The sequence below is a fragment of the Mytilus edulis genome, chromosome 3 (genome assembly GCF_963676685.1).
Source record: "Mytilus edulis chromosome 3, xbMytEdul2.2, whole genome shotgun sequence".
In the NCBI taxonomy this organism is placed as follows: Eukaryota; Metazoa; Mollusca; class Bivalvia; order Mytilida; family Mytilidae; genus Mytilus; species Mytilus edulis.
In genome coordinates this window covers 79,375,084-79,393,421 of record NC_092346.1, presented here as the reverse complement: position 1 = coordinate 79,393,421, position 18,338 = coordinate 79,375,084, and the positions used below count along the sequence as shown (strand labels likewise).

General features: G+C 30.4%; 1 protein-coding gene across 13 annotated transcripts in view; it reads right to left on the bottom strand.

The window, feature by feature from the left end:
* Nucleotides 1-287: 287 nt before the first annotated feature.
* LOC139514480 (leucine-rich repeat and calponin homology domain-containing protein 1-like) overlaps nt 288-18,338 on the bottom strand; it is a 55,048-nt gene continuing 36,997 nt past the window's right edge. For 3 of the 13 annotated variants that reach the window (XM_071303791.1, XM_071303799.1, XM_071303796.1), the window contains 8 exons: nt 15,644-15,781; nt 14,280-14,595; nt 13,247-13,345; nt 12,138-12,204; nt 11,330-11,451; nt 10,772-10,909; nt 9,986-10,063; nt 288-2,063 (listed from right to left, as the gene is read on the bottom strand). In XM_071303791.1, coding sequence (XP_071159892.1) covers nt 1,947-2,063; nt 9,986-10,063; nt 10,772-10,909; nt 11,330-11,451; nt 12,138-12,204; nt 13,247-13,345; nt 14,280-14,595; nt 15,644-15,781 — 1,075 coding nt within the window. In that variant the 3' untranslated portion in view covers nt 288-1,946. Of the gene's footprint in view, nt 2,064-9,985; nt 10,064-10,771; nt 10,910-11,329; nt 11,452-12,137; nt 12,205-13,246; nt 13,346-14,279; nt 14,596-15,643; nt 15,782-17,156; nt 17,241-18,126; nt 18,169-18,338 lie in introns of all 13 variants that reach the window. The other 10 variants (XM_071303789.1, XM_071303798.1, XM_071303788.1 and 7 more) reach the window with 7 other exon arrangements.

Sequence of the window (18,338 nt, the reverse complement as noted above, 5' to 3'; positions counted from 1 at the left end):
AAGGCGTGAACATATAATAACATAATTCCTTTACCTAATTATACTTGTTGAAAGACAACTTAAGACAAAACAAAACCCTCAGTTTTTTAAACTACTGCTGCATTGGAATAGCATTTATGAGTAGATTTGTCGTGTGCTACTGCAAGTAACATTCAACTTGAACTCTGTTGAGTAATCAGGCCTGTTAATTGCAGTTTAGTTTAAACACATTTAAATTACATCATTATGCAAACAATACAAAATAACTTCTTCAGACTTTGGCGTTTTAAGTAACATAACAATTTAAAAAGATTGTTTGAATTTAATTTAATTCATCAAATGAATAAAAAGAAGAAAAAAAAAATTAATATCCAAGCAGTTTTGTTGCAAGAAGGTAAAGCTAGATAAAGGTTTATTTCTAAAATGTCTGTAATATAAATGACCAGTGTCTGTAATATAAATGACCAGTCATTTTAGACTTTTAATAAAGGAAAACAAATAGAAAATTGTCCAACAAAACCGTAGTTGATAATACATCTCCATCTATATTATCTGGAAAAAAAACCAAACTTTAACCAACATGATCAAGACATCTGAGCATTAAATCACGGTATAAATCAATCAAAATAAATTACATGTATGATTTGCATCAATGATGATGATACTTATCATTCTATCCACTAAATTTATTTATATAGTGACTGGTGAATGATTGTATATATATTTACTAGTTCTCTTAATTATATATGCATAAAAAGGAATTGTTAATGAGACAGCAATACACAGACATAAAAAAACCACAAGTTTTAGGGAATAATTTTTCTCATCAAAGAAGGCTCCCATCTTAAGCCAATTTATTTACATAACATGATATCAAAAGTATTTACTGAAGATTTGAAGAAAAAAACTTTCATATAGCTTAGCAACAAATGATATTTTTGTCATGAACAGTTTAACACATATTAAATGCGACATATGATTATAACAATTCCTGTTCAGTTAACATAGAGAATGATGAGGATATAAATTCTGATTAGCAGTTAAGCTTATAGCAGACCAATAAGAATATAATCAAGTGAATATTCTCACTTACTAGGATATAATTCATTTCATGACAAAGTGCTTTATAAATCCTTGCACTATTTCCTTAATTAGCCTTAGCCTATTCTAGTATATTTGATATTATATATATTGTACAAGATATACAAGTGATATGGTTTAACAATGATTTATTATTAACAGCTGAATTAATACAAGGCTTGAAAATTTTCAGGAACTTGATAGAAATTATGACAATCCAAAGCATACATAATTTTGCATAATGGACATACTAATTGTTCTAGCATCATAAAATTAATTATTCTAGCATCTTAAAAATAATACAAAATAGACTATTTTTCAAAAATTTAAAAATTTTACCAAACATACAATATTTTCATGGTCTCAATTTGAAAACACATATTTCATATTTCAAAGATATCACTTATGTTTTAAGAACAATGAAAACTAATCATTTTATGAATAATTGCATTTTGTCCCTCATTTTCAAGCCTCGTTACTGATGATTACTAATGATCACAGTTTCTATAGAAGATATGATGATACATTATTTATTACATTGTTTCCTTTTCTTTTTATATTTTAATTTTAATTTTAATTTTTTATTCATTATAACATTACTCCTTTTTAATGACAAGTAGTTCACAGTTTTTCTAGTTACAATGATACTAATAATTCAGTTACAAGGAGAACAATCATTTACATATTCTACAACAGATGTATTTTCTGAACCCTTCATTTATAGTCTAGGACCAAAGGTATCACCCTGTTATAGTTAATGAAGTTAAAGAAGCATTAGTTGGTCTGTAAGTGGCATGATCCAGACAATTGTCCTTTGTCAAACAACAGGATCTGTAGTTACACGCTATCAGCTTTCAAGTCTTTGATAACATCATGTTTTAGTAGTTTCATACAGCTGAAGATCTTGGATTAGTTGATGAGACAGCAATTAGAGCAGATGTAGTCACAGCAAGCCTTGTTACACCCTTTTCTTCTAAGATATCTTGAGCACCACATATTTGTTCCTGAAATACACATAAAACACCTCATTATCAACATTCAGAGCATTATTCAACTCTCTAGTCAAGAGTTCCCTCAACTGTCAGAAATATTGGTTATTTTTTTCTTCACTAAAACAAATATACAACAATATATCTATTGTCTAAGTACCAAAAGCAGTAACTCACCCTTTTCTCCTCAACCTTCATTTAATCTTTGTCTAGTAAATGTGTTGTTTGTTTGTCTTCTATATTTAAATATGACCTCTTCATTGGCACATAAAGAAGCTTTCATGCCTTAAGTCCTCTGTTTTCCATGAAACACAATTTTTCTGAAATCCACCCCCACCCCCCTTCCCCCATATATATACAGATTACCAAAGTTATATGCAGAAATAAAATACCACAAAATTACAGTAAAAGGAATTTAAACACAGTGCTTGGCAATTTATTTAAATTGAAAGTTTACTGATGATAATAGGTTACAAGAAATGAAACTCTAGTGTGTGCCACAAAGTCTTCAATAATAAAATAAGGGTAAAATAAACTGGGTGGGTTCAGCACAATGGCTTGCTACTTGCTTAATGCCATAATTTGATTCCATTACATATAAATCTACCCTATGAATGTAAAAAAGATGTGAGGTATGTCAAAGAGAGGGCAACCAAATTACACAATAAGAATCAGAACATAGCTATAGGTCAAAATATAGTCAATATTAGACAGGTGATCATACAAATGCATCATAAAGTTGTAAATTACTTAAACAGAAACAGTCAATGATCTGTTATTACATGAAAGGGCCTTTGCAATACAATTCTTTCTAAATTCTACTGAACCTTTTTGTTATAGTAAAAACGTTGATACCAGTTGAGTCATAGAGCTGCTAAATTATTTGTTATTGAGACTGCTCACTCAATGAGAGCTCATCCAAAATATATATTTATATTTTTGCTACTATTCTTATAAGAGATATAAATTAACTTTAATGAACAAATTTTTTTTAATTTTTAACAACATCAACAAGATAACAACATATATCAGCAATATATCACAGTTATTACACTCAGCTTATAATATACAATAAATATACCAATCTATGGGAAATAACCCCTACTAAATATCTCATGAACACAATTATCACAGGAAAATTAAATTATAAATATCAAATGAAAGACTTTTACATTAAAGCATCATTAATGAGGTGGTACAATTATCAATTCTACAACACTTCTTCATGGAGCACTTTACAAGCAACAGAGTTAAGATGCATTCCATTCCTACCTAAATAAAATACTACAAGTTCATTAGCCGAATGCACTGGATTTTTTTTAAATCCTGAGAAACAAAGTGTCCACTTTCCAATTCTCAAAGCTAAAAAGCCTTAAAGAGTTAGCTCAGATTTATACTAGCCCTACATATACTTGAAAAGAAGCAAATGAAAATGAATTATCTACTGTAACTTTCTTCCTAGTTATCTCCTGAAAACTAAAAAGGTTTCCAACTCTTTTTTTCAGGGAATCTACCTCATTCAGTGTTTAATAGTAGCTTTAATAAATTAAATAAACCAGACATTAATATCAGTGTTGAAAATAATTCTTTTGCGAAGTGGTAAATTTAACCTCTCATTAATATGACTGATCTTTACAAGGAGTAAATGGAGAACTGGTGTATATATGAAATAAGCATCATGGCTGACACATACACATAGTAGTCTTAGATCACATGTTCTAGGAAATAAACACATTCATCTTTTAATCCGGTTCCTTCATAGAGCCCTCTTTAAACTGTGAGGATCTAACAAATATCTGATGGATACATTGTACTAACAAAAACAAATTATATAAAACTATCAAAAAACTTTTTAAAGATTGGACTAGAATGCATCTTAAACTATATTCAAACACAAAAAAAATCATTCAATGTACGAAAACATTTCCCAATACATGTACTCCATATTGATAAATGAAAAAAAAGTTACGTTTAAATTTAACATATGTTTTAACAGTTGTCAGTAACAACCTCAAAATTGAATCTATGCTATATAGGATGAAACATATATAGATGTAATATCAGCAGAATGATGTATAAAACAGATCTAAACTCCTATACTAAATTATAACAAATATAAAATTGCCTTGCATAATAATGTCAATAAATAAATAAAGAAAAGGTATCAGCCTGTAAACAACTGAAGCCACCTAATGTTTATTATCTTTAGTTTATATTGCTAACAAGCTTTCATCACAGTAGATACTGTATATTGTCCACACAGTTCTTTATCTAGGTGTAATACCACCAAATCATGATACGGCACATCCGGTTGCATACGAAAGTAGGTCTAAAAAAATATTCCCTTGAATTTGACAGTTGTAGAAAATTAACCCTGCATTTCAATGCACTTAATTTTTTCTGAGTCATAAACATGTATGTTGGGTGTCTGAAAGCATCATTCTTTGTTTATTTGATGGTCTTATAAAATATTTTGGAAAGTTAAGGTTACATAGTTACCAAAGCAGGTAACCAGTAAATAATAGTGTAAAAATTGAGTTGTTTACTTCCGGTGCTGGTTACTTTCTTATATGCAATGAAATGTAGTGTGAAATTTTCACTGTAGCACTGGAAAGGATTAAACTTTATTCATGCAAAGTATTTCTTTGGTTGAAATAAAGGTAAATAATGTACATATTTTTTAAAAGTGCCAATTTAACAAAGACTAATAGGGGAAAATCAATGGTGGTATTACACCTATTTAGGGAAACTACACGTGCACTGATGACCTTATTGTACTTTCATTTTTAAAAATTATTACTAAACTAGTTTATACGTTGTAAAAATGGACTATTCGGAATGGATTGAGACACAGAAAGCACGTTTGAGGGAAAATTGCATTGAAATGGGGGATTACGGGTGTTTGCTAAGTCAAATGGGTGGACAGACAAGGCTGTATTCAGTGTATAGTGTTAGGTTTCCTTGGGACAGAAAAAAAAGAACCTTGTATGGTCACAGATTTGCATACATGTTGCACACTGAGAAATTTGACCTATCAGAGGAATTTGATGTGTCTCATCTGTGTCATCAGAAGAGATGCATTAACCCTGAGCACTTGTCTTTCGAGCCGCCTCATATTAACCAAGACCGCCAAGTTTGTCGTGGTACACACCCAACAAGGTGTCGAAAACACAAACCCTACAAAGACTGTTTGATTTAAAATGGTAAAACAATAATGGTTTTAAAGAGAAGTCTTATTTTTCTTCATATGATATAATTTAATTTATGAAATACACTTTTGAATCAACATACATATATTACATTGAGACCTTTCTTATAGCTTGCCATGCTAATCCCCATTTTAAGTGAGCCTCTGTGTCAAATTTTAAATCACCTTTACAGTTTTGTTTATACAACATGTGATTTTTCATTTCAGTGTTAACCAAGAATCTGACAAGCATTCTGTTGAAAAATCTTATATGTGAATTGGTCTGCAGATGACACTTTAGCATTGAGGTATGTATCAACTAATGTCATGTTTTATTTTTGTTTTGGCCGCAAAAGTTTACAATTTGCCATTGTGCCATCTGTATTTTGCACCGACAAAACATCATCTAAACACTTGCCTTGGATTTATACACATCAGAATCCAGTCTCACATACTTAAATTTCATAATTCGTACCAATTTTCTTTTTACCAGCATTCAAAGGGACATAACCCTTTTTAAAACCATTTTGATGTATTTTTTATTACTCTTTCTTCTCATTTTCTAATATAAAATACAAGAAAGTGGACTTTTTAGGTGTAAATCTATTAGAAATATACTGCAATAAATAAATGAAATGATTTTGATATCAGTAACAATTATGATTGACTGAAAGGGAACCGTTATTTGTCACATTAGGGGAACACACCAAAAACTCAAGTTACACATAAGGGCTTATAGAAACTTCGGTGGAGACTGTTAACATTTATAGAGACAGTTCTTTCAGCTAAAACACTTTAATTGTTGATTAGACATTACATTTCTTTCATTTTTTCTGGGAAAATAATTACATTTGCTTTATTTTTTAGGCAAAAGATATCAAGTTTTGATGAAAAAGAAGGAAGAAGGAAAATGGACCAAAACAGACCAAAACAGACCTTCAAATGAACTCTAAAAGGTGCAATAAAATTGTATATCATCTTAAAGTTGTCTTTTGTATCCTATATAATTGTTTGAATGCTTAGATCATGAGTATATGATCAGATATTAGTCAACACTGCATTTTATAATGATACACTGAAAAAAGGATTTTTCGAAGAAATAAGACTGAAATCGCCGTAGGATATGGCCTTACATTATAGTGATTTTCTCTGAAACTATAGATCTGACTGAAACAAAACTTGGCAGTCATGCTTGAAATAACTTGCAATTGGAGGGAAAAAAATTACATTAAGTTTATTTGACATTTAGGTGTTCTTTAGGTGTAATACCACCAAATCATGATACGGCACATCCGGTTGCATACGAAAGTAGGTCTAAAAAAATATTCCCTTGAATTTGACAGTTGTAGAAAATTAACCCTGCATTTCAATGCACTTAATTTTTTCTGAGTCATAAACATGTATGTTGGGTGTCTGAAAGCATCATTCTTTGTTTATTTGATGGTCTTATAAAATATTTTGGAAAGTTAAGGTTACATAGTTACCAAAGCAGGTAACCAGTAAATAATAGTGTAAAAATTGAGTTGTTTACTTCCGGTGCTGGTTACTTTCTTATATGCAATGAAATGTAGTGTGAAATTTTCACTGTAGCACTGGAAAGGATTAAACTTTATTCATGCAAAGTATTTCTTTGGTTGAAATAAAGGTAAATACTGTACATATTTTTTAAAAGTGCCAATTTAACAAAGACTAATAGGGGAAAATCAATGGTGGTATTACACCTCTAGCCAATAATAACATATAATCTTTGGGGAATATTCAATATTCATTCAATGTTCTAGGAATTACAAGTCCATCATTCACTATAAACATTGATATAATAAATGATCACTTATAAACAATTAATTTTGTTCAGATTGATTACTTATATATCAATACACCATTTGTATCCATTTAAAATAAATTTTGCACAACAGCATCTCTAAAAATCCAAATGTATTAGTATTTAAAGCTATATTCAAAACTGTAATACAACAAATTGCAATAATAATTAATGAACCTGAAGTGAGCAAGCTTGCAAAAACTCTCTACAAACTTTTTTTCTAGCAAGCAATAGCTTATTGGTTTAATAAAAATGTTTTTCTCCTCAAAAGAGGGTAAATAAGATAAGATAAGAATTTTATTAATCTAATCAAGAACCCATAAAGGGCATCATTTTACAACACAATACGATTGGAAAAACCAGAACAGAAAACTAATACCATATAATAAAGGTATTATCCATTCCTGTAATGTCATTGTTTGTATGTTAATTGTTTTTAATTCAATGTTATATAAGATAGATATCTTCTGCCACTGTATGGTAATGTTCCTAAGGTTAAAAAATTTCACTCCATTTCTAGTTACTGACATCATTTCCTTGGACATATTGACCTTAAAATCAAAAGAAATCTACCCAACCATTTATGCTACCATATATCCAAGATTGGTTCAAATACTAATTAGTCCTGGAGTTATATTAATCGGAATACCTTCAAATGTACTAGTTTAGGTTTAAGAGTTAATTTAGGAGCTTCTACTGGAGATTTTACCAAGAAAGGGCATATTTTTGTTTAAACAAAAATGCAGAGGAAAGGAGCTTATTAGAGGGAGGATAAATGAAGTACAAAAAACATTAAAATACTTGTTGACTTGCAATTTCATAAAATTTCTTCAAACTTACGTGGCTAGTGAGACCCCTTATTTGGAAAATCTTCCTGGCCCATTTTTTTCCTAACTGGCATGCGGATAGGGGATGTGGTTTATTTTGTAGATTGAATCTGGCCTATTTGATTTTGACTTTTTTTAAGTTGCAGAATTAAACGTTGAATATGTGTTCTTCAATAAAACTCTGCTATTAATATGTTATGTATTATATCATGAGTCATATTCACAAAACTCAAAGTGTGATGTTTGAATATTACAACATCTTCTCTGCTGCACTCATATAATTAAGAGAACCATCACCAAAACAGACATTAAGAGAGAAAGGCATTTTTGAATTATCAATATGCTGTTGATTCTTATTTTTGGGGACAAGGTTAATGAAACCAAAATGAAAATTGTTCTTTCATAGGAAAAGTTATAAAAGCAAAATGTATCCAAAAAATCATTACAATTTGTCTAGCTTCAGACAATGCCAATAATTAGATCAAAATATTTCAAAACATGTTAATACTCTCTGCAGATCTTTTTTCACAAATGCTTGACATTGATTATTATACCTACAAGAATTTCAAGTTATCCTATTCCAATTAGCAAAAGATTAAATATTAGTTCTGATAAATGAATTTAAACTCATCCCTCATAAAAAAAAAACATGTTTCACAGTAAAGCGTATTTCTTGAATTATGTTTCAAAATTAAAATGGATACACATCACAATTTGTTCAGTTTTTAAACTCTATAAAGACATAAAAGGGCAAAGGCAGTACAGAATATAAAGATACAGAAATAAGTGACATAATAATCTGTTGTTGTTATTCTGCGACACATGGCTAATTGTTGCACAGTTAAGGCGACCCGAGCTGGTCGTAAATTCTCCACAATATCCTCACATGCACAGAGGTTGTCCTGCAATAGAGGGATATTGTGTTAGTAAACCGTGCATATCAAGCTCTACAAGTGTGGGGAAGAGGTTACTCAACACATATCTTATCAGTTATTTTAAATGAAAGATTTTGTAAATGCCTTTTTTTTTTTAATTGTTTAAATTGTCATCTGCATTAAAACATAGCACATATAAAGAAAAAAAATCACAACGTTATTTCATATTTATTAATTTGCTTGAATAATAAAAGAATGAGTATTAAACTGAAACAAATAAAAATGAATTATTTCACCAAATTCATGTAGAATGATCTATTTAAATTTAGAATTTAGAATATATTATATTAGCCACTATGAATTATATTGTATCATTCAGTTTAGTATATGTGATGTGCTCTATATAGTGTACAGCCCCATACATTTTGTGATGTTTTAGCTAGGATTATTTAAGCTATATAAATGTTCCCTTGTTACCACAAGCATGCTGAAGCAATAAACAGTCAAACCTTTCAATTAGTAGTTAACCTGAACCCAATTAAATTCTGATTAAATTTTATTTCTATTTTCACATTTTAAAGAAAGGTTTGACATTTCAATTTCTGCATGCTTATAAATTTCAACCTTTGAAAATTCAAAAATAATTACACGAATATAATTCACCTTTTTATAATTGTCCCTGTTTATAAAGGATATCATAGACCATTCCCATAATATGTTGATGACACAAGAGAAAGGTTGTGGGATGTTTAAAATAGGTCAAATGTTGCAGAATCCCAAATTAAGATAATTAAAACAAAATTGATTTAGAAGTTAGTTTAATGATTTTCAAAGGTTGATTATGATTCATGCTGTAAATAATTGATATTATTAAATAAAATACTAAACATTCATGCTTTGGATAACCTAACACTGTGCGACAATTAGCCATGTTCACGATTGTTTCTATCTTTCCTGCTGTCGATAAGATAAATTCTGCAACAAAAACTAAAACCATAAAAGAATAAGAAAACAAACAAATATTCTATAAATTAATGAAATATTATGATAAAATCAAGCTGCCACTGTTCTATACAAAAATAGTGCATATTCAGTCCAACATGCACTTTGTATTATTGTGTTGTATAACTAAAATACAGTATAAAATAAATAGGCTATGTGTTTTTTCATAATTTGACTTTATAGAAATATAATTATAAGTGTGTGGTGATGGTCCTCTCACTTACCCTATGTACTCCTAGTTTCCGACACGCTTCTAAGAAATTCTCAACATTTTTCCGACATTTAGCCAGTGTCAGTTTTGGCTGAAAAAAATTAACATTCATTATGTTGGTGATGAATTTCAATAATTTTTGTTTTCTTAACATAAAAACATTATAAGCAGAAGTTTGTATTAATGTCCTACAACATTTTGTCTAAAATCACTATTTTTTAAAATTTGATATTATATAAAAATATTTGGTTTAAACCAAACCAAACGAAATGCTAGTTATTGCTCCATAATATTAACCCCTCTTATGTTAAAAAGGAATGACTCGTAGTTGATAAGAAAAATGTGAACAAAATTATATATATCTACATGATTTTTCTACCCCTCAATAGGAAATAGAACATCAAAGGAACTGAAAGCATGTACTATGGTATGGCATACAGATAAAACCTGGTGCCATACAATATCAGGAGGTAATTGAGTTGAAGCTGCTAAGAGAATTTTGACAGAAATGTGTTTCTACCAGACAGACACACAGACTGGCAGCTTGACTAACAGAAATAAACCAGTATACCCCTTTTCCTGTGAAGAGCAGCATATCGTAATAACAAGTGCAAGCTTTTGTAATTTGATGTCAATAAATTCTCTTGATTAGTTTCATAACCCAATTGTGTGTATGTTCATTTGTTTCTACTATAATTGTATGCTAGGCTTTTGTTTTTCTAGTTGCCTCCCTCTTGTACAGTCCTCTAGATTTAAAACATTATAATTTCTTTTTAACTGTTGGTTTATCTGTACATACCACAGCAGGTGAGGGAACATGTATACTGGTGACAGATCTCGGTCGTATACTATTGGCTAACTGACATAAAAGTACTCCATCACGTAAGGTTTCTGGCAAGTTATCAGGCAGTGTCACTTTTAATCTGCTTTCTATGGTCTAAAAATATAAAGGATCATGTCAGAAGTCATTGAGAAAAAGGTTTAGAAGAGAGCAGACATAATTGTTGCTAACAGCAATACATATGCACATTAAAGGTTATTTATTTACTAACCACTGAACAAAGAAGACAACTTAATTTAAATTTAAATTTTGATTTGAATAGCTTTGCTATTCTTTGGGCAGACTCATAGTCATACAGAAAACAAGGCACATGTTTTTTACCCTGCCAAGATTAATTTAGATTGGCGAAGCAGTTTCAGAGAAACAAACAAAATCTATTTCCTGTCAGTTTTCAATGGAAATTATGTGCAACCTTTTGACATTAAAAATTACACTTGTTTATACAGTGTTCAAAACTATTTTAGTATTTAAAAGGGTTTGATTGAAACAAAATATAAGAAATGAAATAATATATACCCGCCGCAGACAATCAATTTGTTTAGCTTCTCCATGTTCATATTCCATCTGACGTCGTATTGTATAATTAGGGTCAGAATCTTTATAACTCTCCATTTGCTTTATTGCACTGTTTGTTAAAACTGTAAAGCAAAAATATAAAAACATCATGTTAATTTCAAATTTGTTGTTAATTGAATGGTAAAATAAAATGAAACTGTCTTAATATTGTAAAACATTCATTCATTCAATGTTAAAACTCGCTGCATTTGTTTGCACCTATCCAAAGTCAGGAACCTGTTGTTCAGTGGTTGTTGTTTGTTGATGTGGTTCATATGTGTTTCTCATTTCTTGTTTTTTTTATATATATTAGACCGTTGGTTTTCCTGTTTGAATTGTTTTACATTAGTCATTTTGTGGGCCCTTTATAGCTTGCTGTTTGGTGTGAGCCAAGGCTTCATTTGCTGGTGGTACTTTGACCTATAATTGTTAACTTTTTAAAAATTGTGATTTGGATCGAGAGTTGTCTCATCACTCAAACCGCATCTTTTTATATCTATGTTATTATTTATCATATGATATGAATAAAAGTTCTTTTTTTCAATATTGTCTGCAGTAATATATATTAAAAGCTGATATCAGGGACAATAATCAAAATGATATAATATTATCATGTTTACCATCTAATCATAACCACATTCTCATTTATTACCCGCAACTCCATAATTCCTTATCTCTATAGATAATCACAATGAAAAGACATAGTATTATACAACAGCATTCTCACTCATACCCGAAAAGACATATCTCATTAATACAATGTATATACCTGTTCCACCTCTTTTACTGAGAGTCGAGTTTGTAGACCTTGGCACTGTAGTTGACATTGAAGTTCTCTGGAAATAAGAATAAAATACAATTATTTATACATGTTTTATTCTTTTGTATTTTTTTCTTCTGTTAAATAAAAAAGGCTTGTGTAGAGTGGGTGGCGCATATTCCCCTTGGACACATTTTCGCCGTTTTGCTATTTTTTTCTGTAAAATTTGTGTGCCTTTACCCAATACTTGCCTAAATAGATGGTAAAGGCTGCTTGTAATGTTCAAGCTGTTGATATTCCTCTTTACCCCATTTTCAAGGCTATTTGCACATATAAAAAAATACGCAATTGTTTTTCAACGATTTTGGCAATTATGCAAGATTTATATGGCAATCATGCGCAGTCTTAAAGTAAAATATTTGTGAGAAAAAATCGTACAGGAATGATCTCTCAAGCTTATTCATGTAATTGCAAACATTTGTTTTTATAATATAGCAGGGTAATGAGGTTGGTCATATCATACATTGCGGCGAAAATGAGTCCCCCATGGTACACGAACAACTTGATTTCCTCTGGTGTTTGTGTTCGTTTTTGGAACAATTAACCAATGTTTTGAAGATAATTCCTTTATCAAACATTTTTTTCATATAGTTAAATTTCTGAAACCTACATAAAAAGTTCCAAATTTTCGAATGTAGGTCGTATGTAAGTGGAAATGAATGAATTATGCAGCGAATATGGGTCCCTCACTCTAAATATCATACATATGAACACACATCTTAACAGCACTTTAAAGATGTAATTGGTAGCATTAATATTATTGAAAACCAAGGAATAAAATGAATGTTTTATTTTTTCATCTTATACTTTACAAAAATTAGTTCCGCAAAACAACTCTTTCATAGCTGAAATATTAATGTGTTAGAGTCAACAGTTTTATATTTCTTTTTTTAACTGACTTTTAATTTGATCTTTAAACCTTTGTCTAAGTTCTGTTTTCACAATTGATGTATACAGTATGTTTTGATTTTCATACTATACTGCTATACTGATGTGTCCTAAATATTTATCTTTCAAATATTTTCAGTGCCAATTTTCCTAAAACAATTATACCTTACCGGTCTAGATGTTGACGATTCTAATTGACTTTTGGCTTTCTGGGATTCCACTTGTGTTTGTGTTTTCATTTGTTGGTGTTTCTGTCGGAACTCTTCTTCCTGCAATAGTAATATATGATGAATTTTTAGGTTCCATATTGATCGATCATCAAAACCCTTTCTACTTGTATTGTCTATAAAAATTAGGAGATATGGATTGATTGCAAATGAAACATCTATCCACAAAAGTTCAAATGTAGTTCAACTGAGGTTTTGAGTTTGAATCCTGCACATGGCAGGTATGCTCGACTCAAATCTTGTTGACTAGAATTTTAAGTTTGCCTAACAAAGTTCTACCGTTCTCCTGGCACTCCGGCCATCTCCAACAGAACAAACTGACCATGAAGAAATAGCACACAAGTGCTGAAAGTGGTGTTTAACACAAATCAATCAATCAAATTTAAAAGATGTTAGACAAACATAATAAATCAATAGACATAACCACAAAACATTAAGTTCTTACTTGCAGTAGGTCCACAAAAATTATAAATAAATTAAACTGAGTCTATGAAAGATGTGCAATAAACACCAAACTCCCTAAAGGACAAATCAGTGACTATAATAATAACAATATCAGTATACTAGATTACACAGCTACTAATAAACAATAATAAATAATTAAAAAGTTCAAAACCTGCTTCTATGAATGAAATGCCAATTTACACTCTTAATTCATCAGCTTTAAATCAACTTATCAGAACCAAAGACAACTCTAATAGAAGGATTCCCAATTATCATTTCAAAGAAATTTGTATGCAGTAAAACATTTGCACCACATGTTTGTACTTTATAATCAATTTTGTTTTTACACAAAAGTAAGAAGATACCAAAACAGAAAGTAAAATATGCCTTGAGGCAAATTTCAAGGGACATGCCTATACAAACACAGGAGAAACTAACTGTTAGTCAAATATTTTTCTGTCATGCATTCTAAACATACTTTTTTTATTTTCAACAGATTGTAAATATTGGTACTGAAAGTAATATTACTAACAGGTGTCACATGATTCTTTTTCACAGCACTATTTGTCACTCCTGTTGTCCGGGATGTTGTACGACTAGATTGCAATGTTGACGTTGTAGACGGTCGAGACACATTTCCATGTGATGGCCGTGTGGATGGAGCAGGATTTTTATCAATTGTTCTAGGCCTTCTTGGTATAGAACCACCAGCACTCTTAGGGTCCTTATTCAAAGAAGTTATTGAAGAGGCTGGACTTGGTCCTGCAGAACTAACTGATGACCTTGGGCTTGGACTTGGTGATATCAATGGTGTAGAAGGACTCGATGAAGAAGGGCTAAGTGGTCCACTGCAAATGAAATATGTCAAATAGCTATTTTTACAACAAAATGTGTACTATTAAAGATCATAAAACATGTAAACCAAAGACAACAGTGTTAAAAGAACTGAAGAAACTAAAAGAGGAAATAATATTAGGGAGTGAAAAAGAATAAAAATTTGGATAATTAAAAATTACAACAAGCAAAAAATAGTAAAACTTCCCAAAATAATAACTGAAAGGTATAAAATGTAGTTAAGATTATAAAACCTATACTAAAAATACCATTCCATTTTCAAATTCTTTAACTTATTAGGTATCCATTCCATTATCTTTCATTTGCCATAAATGTTTTGACTATAATTTTGTGATATATCTGGCTTAACTACTACTAATTTTGTTGTGTATTCTATCAGACTGAACTATATATGTAGTCTATCTAGTTAAATCAAACCAATGTATTAGAATGCACTCCTAGCTGTTAAAGGAAGCAAGTGAAAATCACACATTTGACCACCCTGGAACTTCTTTGTTAATATTGGATGACACATATACTTTTACTTGAAACTTGCTGCTGATATCTTGAGTGAAACTAAAAAACCAAACTACAATGCTGTTCAAAAACCTTTTGGCAAACCAGCCTCAATTTTTCTTTCTTACTCATTAACCAATTGTTAGAAAAATATGGTAACCAATTATTTTTAATTTTATAACTGTTGAAATCATCTGAACTCACTACTTTCTTATTTGCCGTTGCAGACATTTTTATACAGTGCCATACAAGTACTTTAATGAATGCCTAAAACATAGATTTTTGTTGGATTAAAATAATGACTTCAAATTTTTAATTTTGATTCACACATTTCTTTTTTTTTTAACAACTCTTACTCAAAAATGACCCTAGTTTATGTATGTTAAATTTATGTTTCCTTGATCGCAACCACTTTCTTGAGAGCATCCGGAACACCCTTTTCAGTATGGATCTTTTTGAAATATAAGAAATCTAATTCAGGTATTCCACCAAGTGATTACACCATTACAGCAAGTTTCAATCAATGAACTGAATGTTGGTATTTACTTTTTTACAACGTTTGATTTTTTAATAGCAGGCTGTTGAAGTTTTTTGGCTGTGTCCGAGACAGTTCTCCGGTACTGAGTAGAATTTGAAGGTTTCTTGTCCTCCTTGTTGAGACTTGACGTTTTGATACCTGGTTTTCTGCAAGATACAACCAACAATCATGGACCATCCAAATACGGTCTTGGTTATCCATTACCAAAAACATAGCATGCAAAATTGTGTTAAATTCTCAAACACCACAAAATGTTAAAATTAAATGCTTAATTCATCAGAAAATTTATTATCCAATTATATATAACCATATGCTTAATACTTTCAAAAGTGGTAATATTTCAAAACTTGTATCACAGATAGGCTTATCTTATTCCACTTCTACTTAGGTGTCTCAAAAAAAAAAAGTTTGTGATTGTGGTTTATTGACTTGCTGAATAAAAACTAAATAATATGATTTTACATGAACAGATAAGTTCTTATCAACTGAAACTTCATGGTTTGTTATATAGCATGTATAGCTATCTCAATTTTTATAATCTCAATATATTTGGCATAATTATTTTCAATGAACATTTTGGAAACAAATGCATCTACTATACTAATTTTTGAAAGTACAATAAATATCCAAAAATTCCACTTAATTTATAACATAAAGATCCTCTTTATCAATCTTTTCTGAGTGAAACTGCTAAATATAATGCAGAAATTTGTATTCTGAATTGAAGCTTAAGCAAAGCAACAGCTGTATTAAGTGGGCAGGCATCCAGGGTGGTTTACATAGCATAAAGAAGCAAGTCAAATCACTCAGTGAAGGAGGCAAGAACTAAATAGTAAGAACTGAAAAATAATTAGTATAAGAGTGAAAACAACCAAAAAGAGAAAACTTAAATACACATATAATCAAGATAACAACATCAATAGAAACAAAGCAAACTTATATCTTTTAGTCGTACAACATGAAAATGTTAATAAAGAATGAGTTATATTAAGTAGTTTTATTACAACTTGCTGCATTCTGACATAATAAGTCAAACATTTAATCTAGAGGGAAGTTAATATTCTAAGTAATTACCTTACTCAGATGTTATTTCATTTATAAACATTCTCTGTTAGTTACGTGTAAATGCACAAATGCAAGAAACAATATGGTGTCTTTGTAATCATATCTTCATCAAAATTAAAACCATTCAAGTTTCTATAACAAGGTTATAATAAATTATGAGTTGATCACACGCACACACAAATTAGTCACTGAGTGGACAGTTAATATATATATTCTAGCAGGCACAAGGACATCTTAATCATGTACAGACGCTGCACTAATGCATTTAGTTTACTATGAAAATTTGTGAAATCTAAGAAATATATAAATATGTATCAAAGCCTTGAAACCTTTCAATACTATTCAGGGGAAAATAAGTTTTTGTTTGATTCAGCAATACAGCATCTGTAGACAAAACCTATAGATCTATTCATAAGTATTTTTGCAATTAATTGAAACCCTCCTCAGACACAGTACCTATATTGCATGCCAAAGGATTCTGCAGTATGTCCATTATATCTGATCCCTGGTCTGTCATGCCAACCTTGGTTATGCCCATAACTGTAAATAAACAGCATGCTACAGTCCTCATGCAACAATAGATACTAGCAAGCAGATGGCTCCTGTCAAATAGGTTGGTGCCAATTCTCTTTAAAATACTATGGTCCAAAAAAATCAAAATGAGATTAAATCATTTATTATTTCCTGAATTTTGAGAAGGGTCGATGGTCTTTGTAAATTTCAGAGAATTGGCACCCTTCACACAAGGTATGATTGGCAGTGATGAAAAAATCAACAGTATGTATAAGTATTAATGGTTTACATGGAAACTGACTTATATTGATAACTCACCTTACTTATCAAAATATACCAGGATCAAGAACTTGACATAGGTTATTTAAGGGATAGTCTAAAGCAAGAACTAGACAGCCAGTTATTTAAGGGAAAGTCTAAAGCAAGAACTGGACAGCCACACTGATATATTAATGATTCCTTATATACAAGTATTTACAATCTTTGAAGTTATAACCACAATGCACTTTTGCACATAAAATATATATTAAATAGGAGAATTATCTGTACAAGGAGAGAAGATATAAGTTTAATTTTCATTAGCCTTCTTGAAGAAGTTCATTAAGGTCCATCTGAAAAGAGATTTTTTTAATGAAATTACCATATTTTCACTCTTTTTTTCAAAAGCAAGTTCACATACTTGTGCTTCATTTGAAAGACAGAAAAAAATCTAACTTTTAGATACTCAGACAAAAATGTTATGCAAGTGATATAAATTAAGTCTATCTGCAAACAATGAGAATGAAATATGAATGACCAATGGAAATGATACTACAATGTTACCAATTAACCAACGTGAAGGAAACACATGCAGAAACAAAGCTGTTATCTAAACCCAACTTGTGTGTTAAGCCATTCCATCTACAAATCATACCTTGTAACATTGTCTAGTGTTCTTGAGCGTGGTTTCAATTTCCTTGCAGATGTGAAAAACAAAATGATTGAAGCAGATTGCATTTCAGCACACAAAATCAAAACAGCATTCAAAGCTTTAAATACCCTACTGTCTGCTCAAAGGACAGATTCCCTCAAAAGTGATGGACAATAAAGTCCAATAAATAACCACTGACAGGATGTTTAGAATTG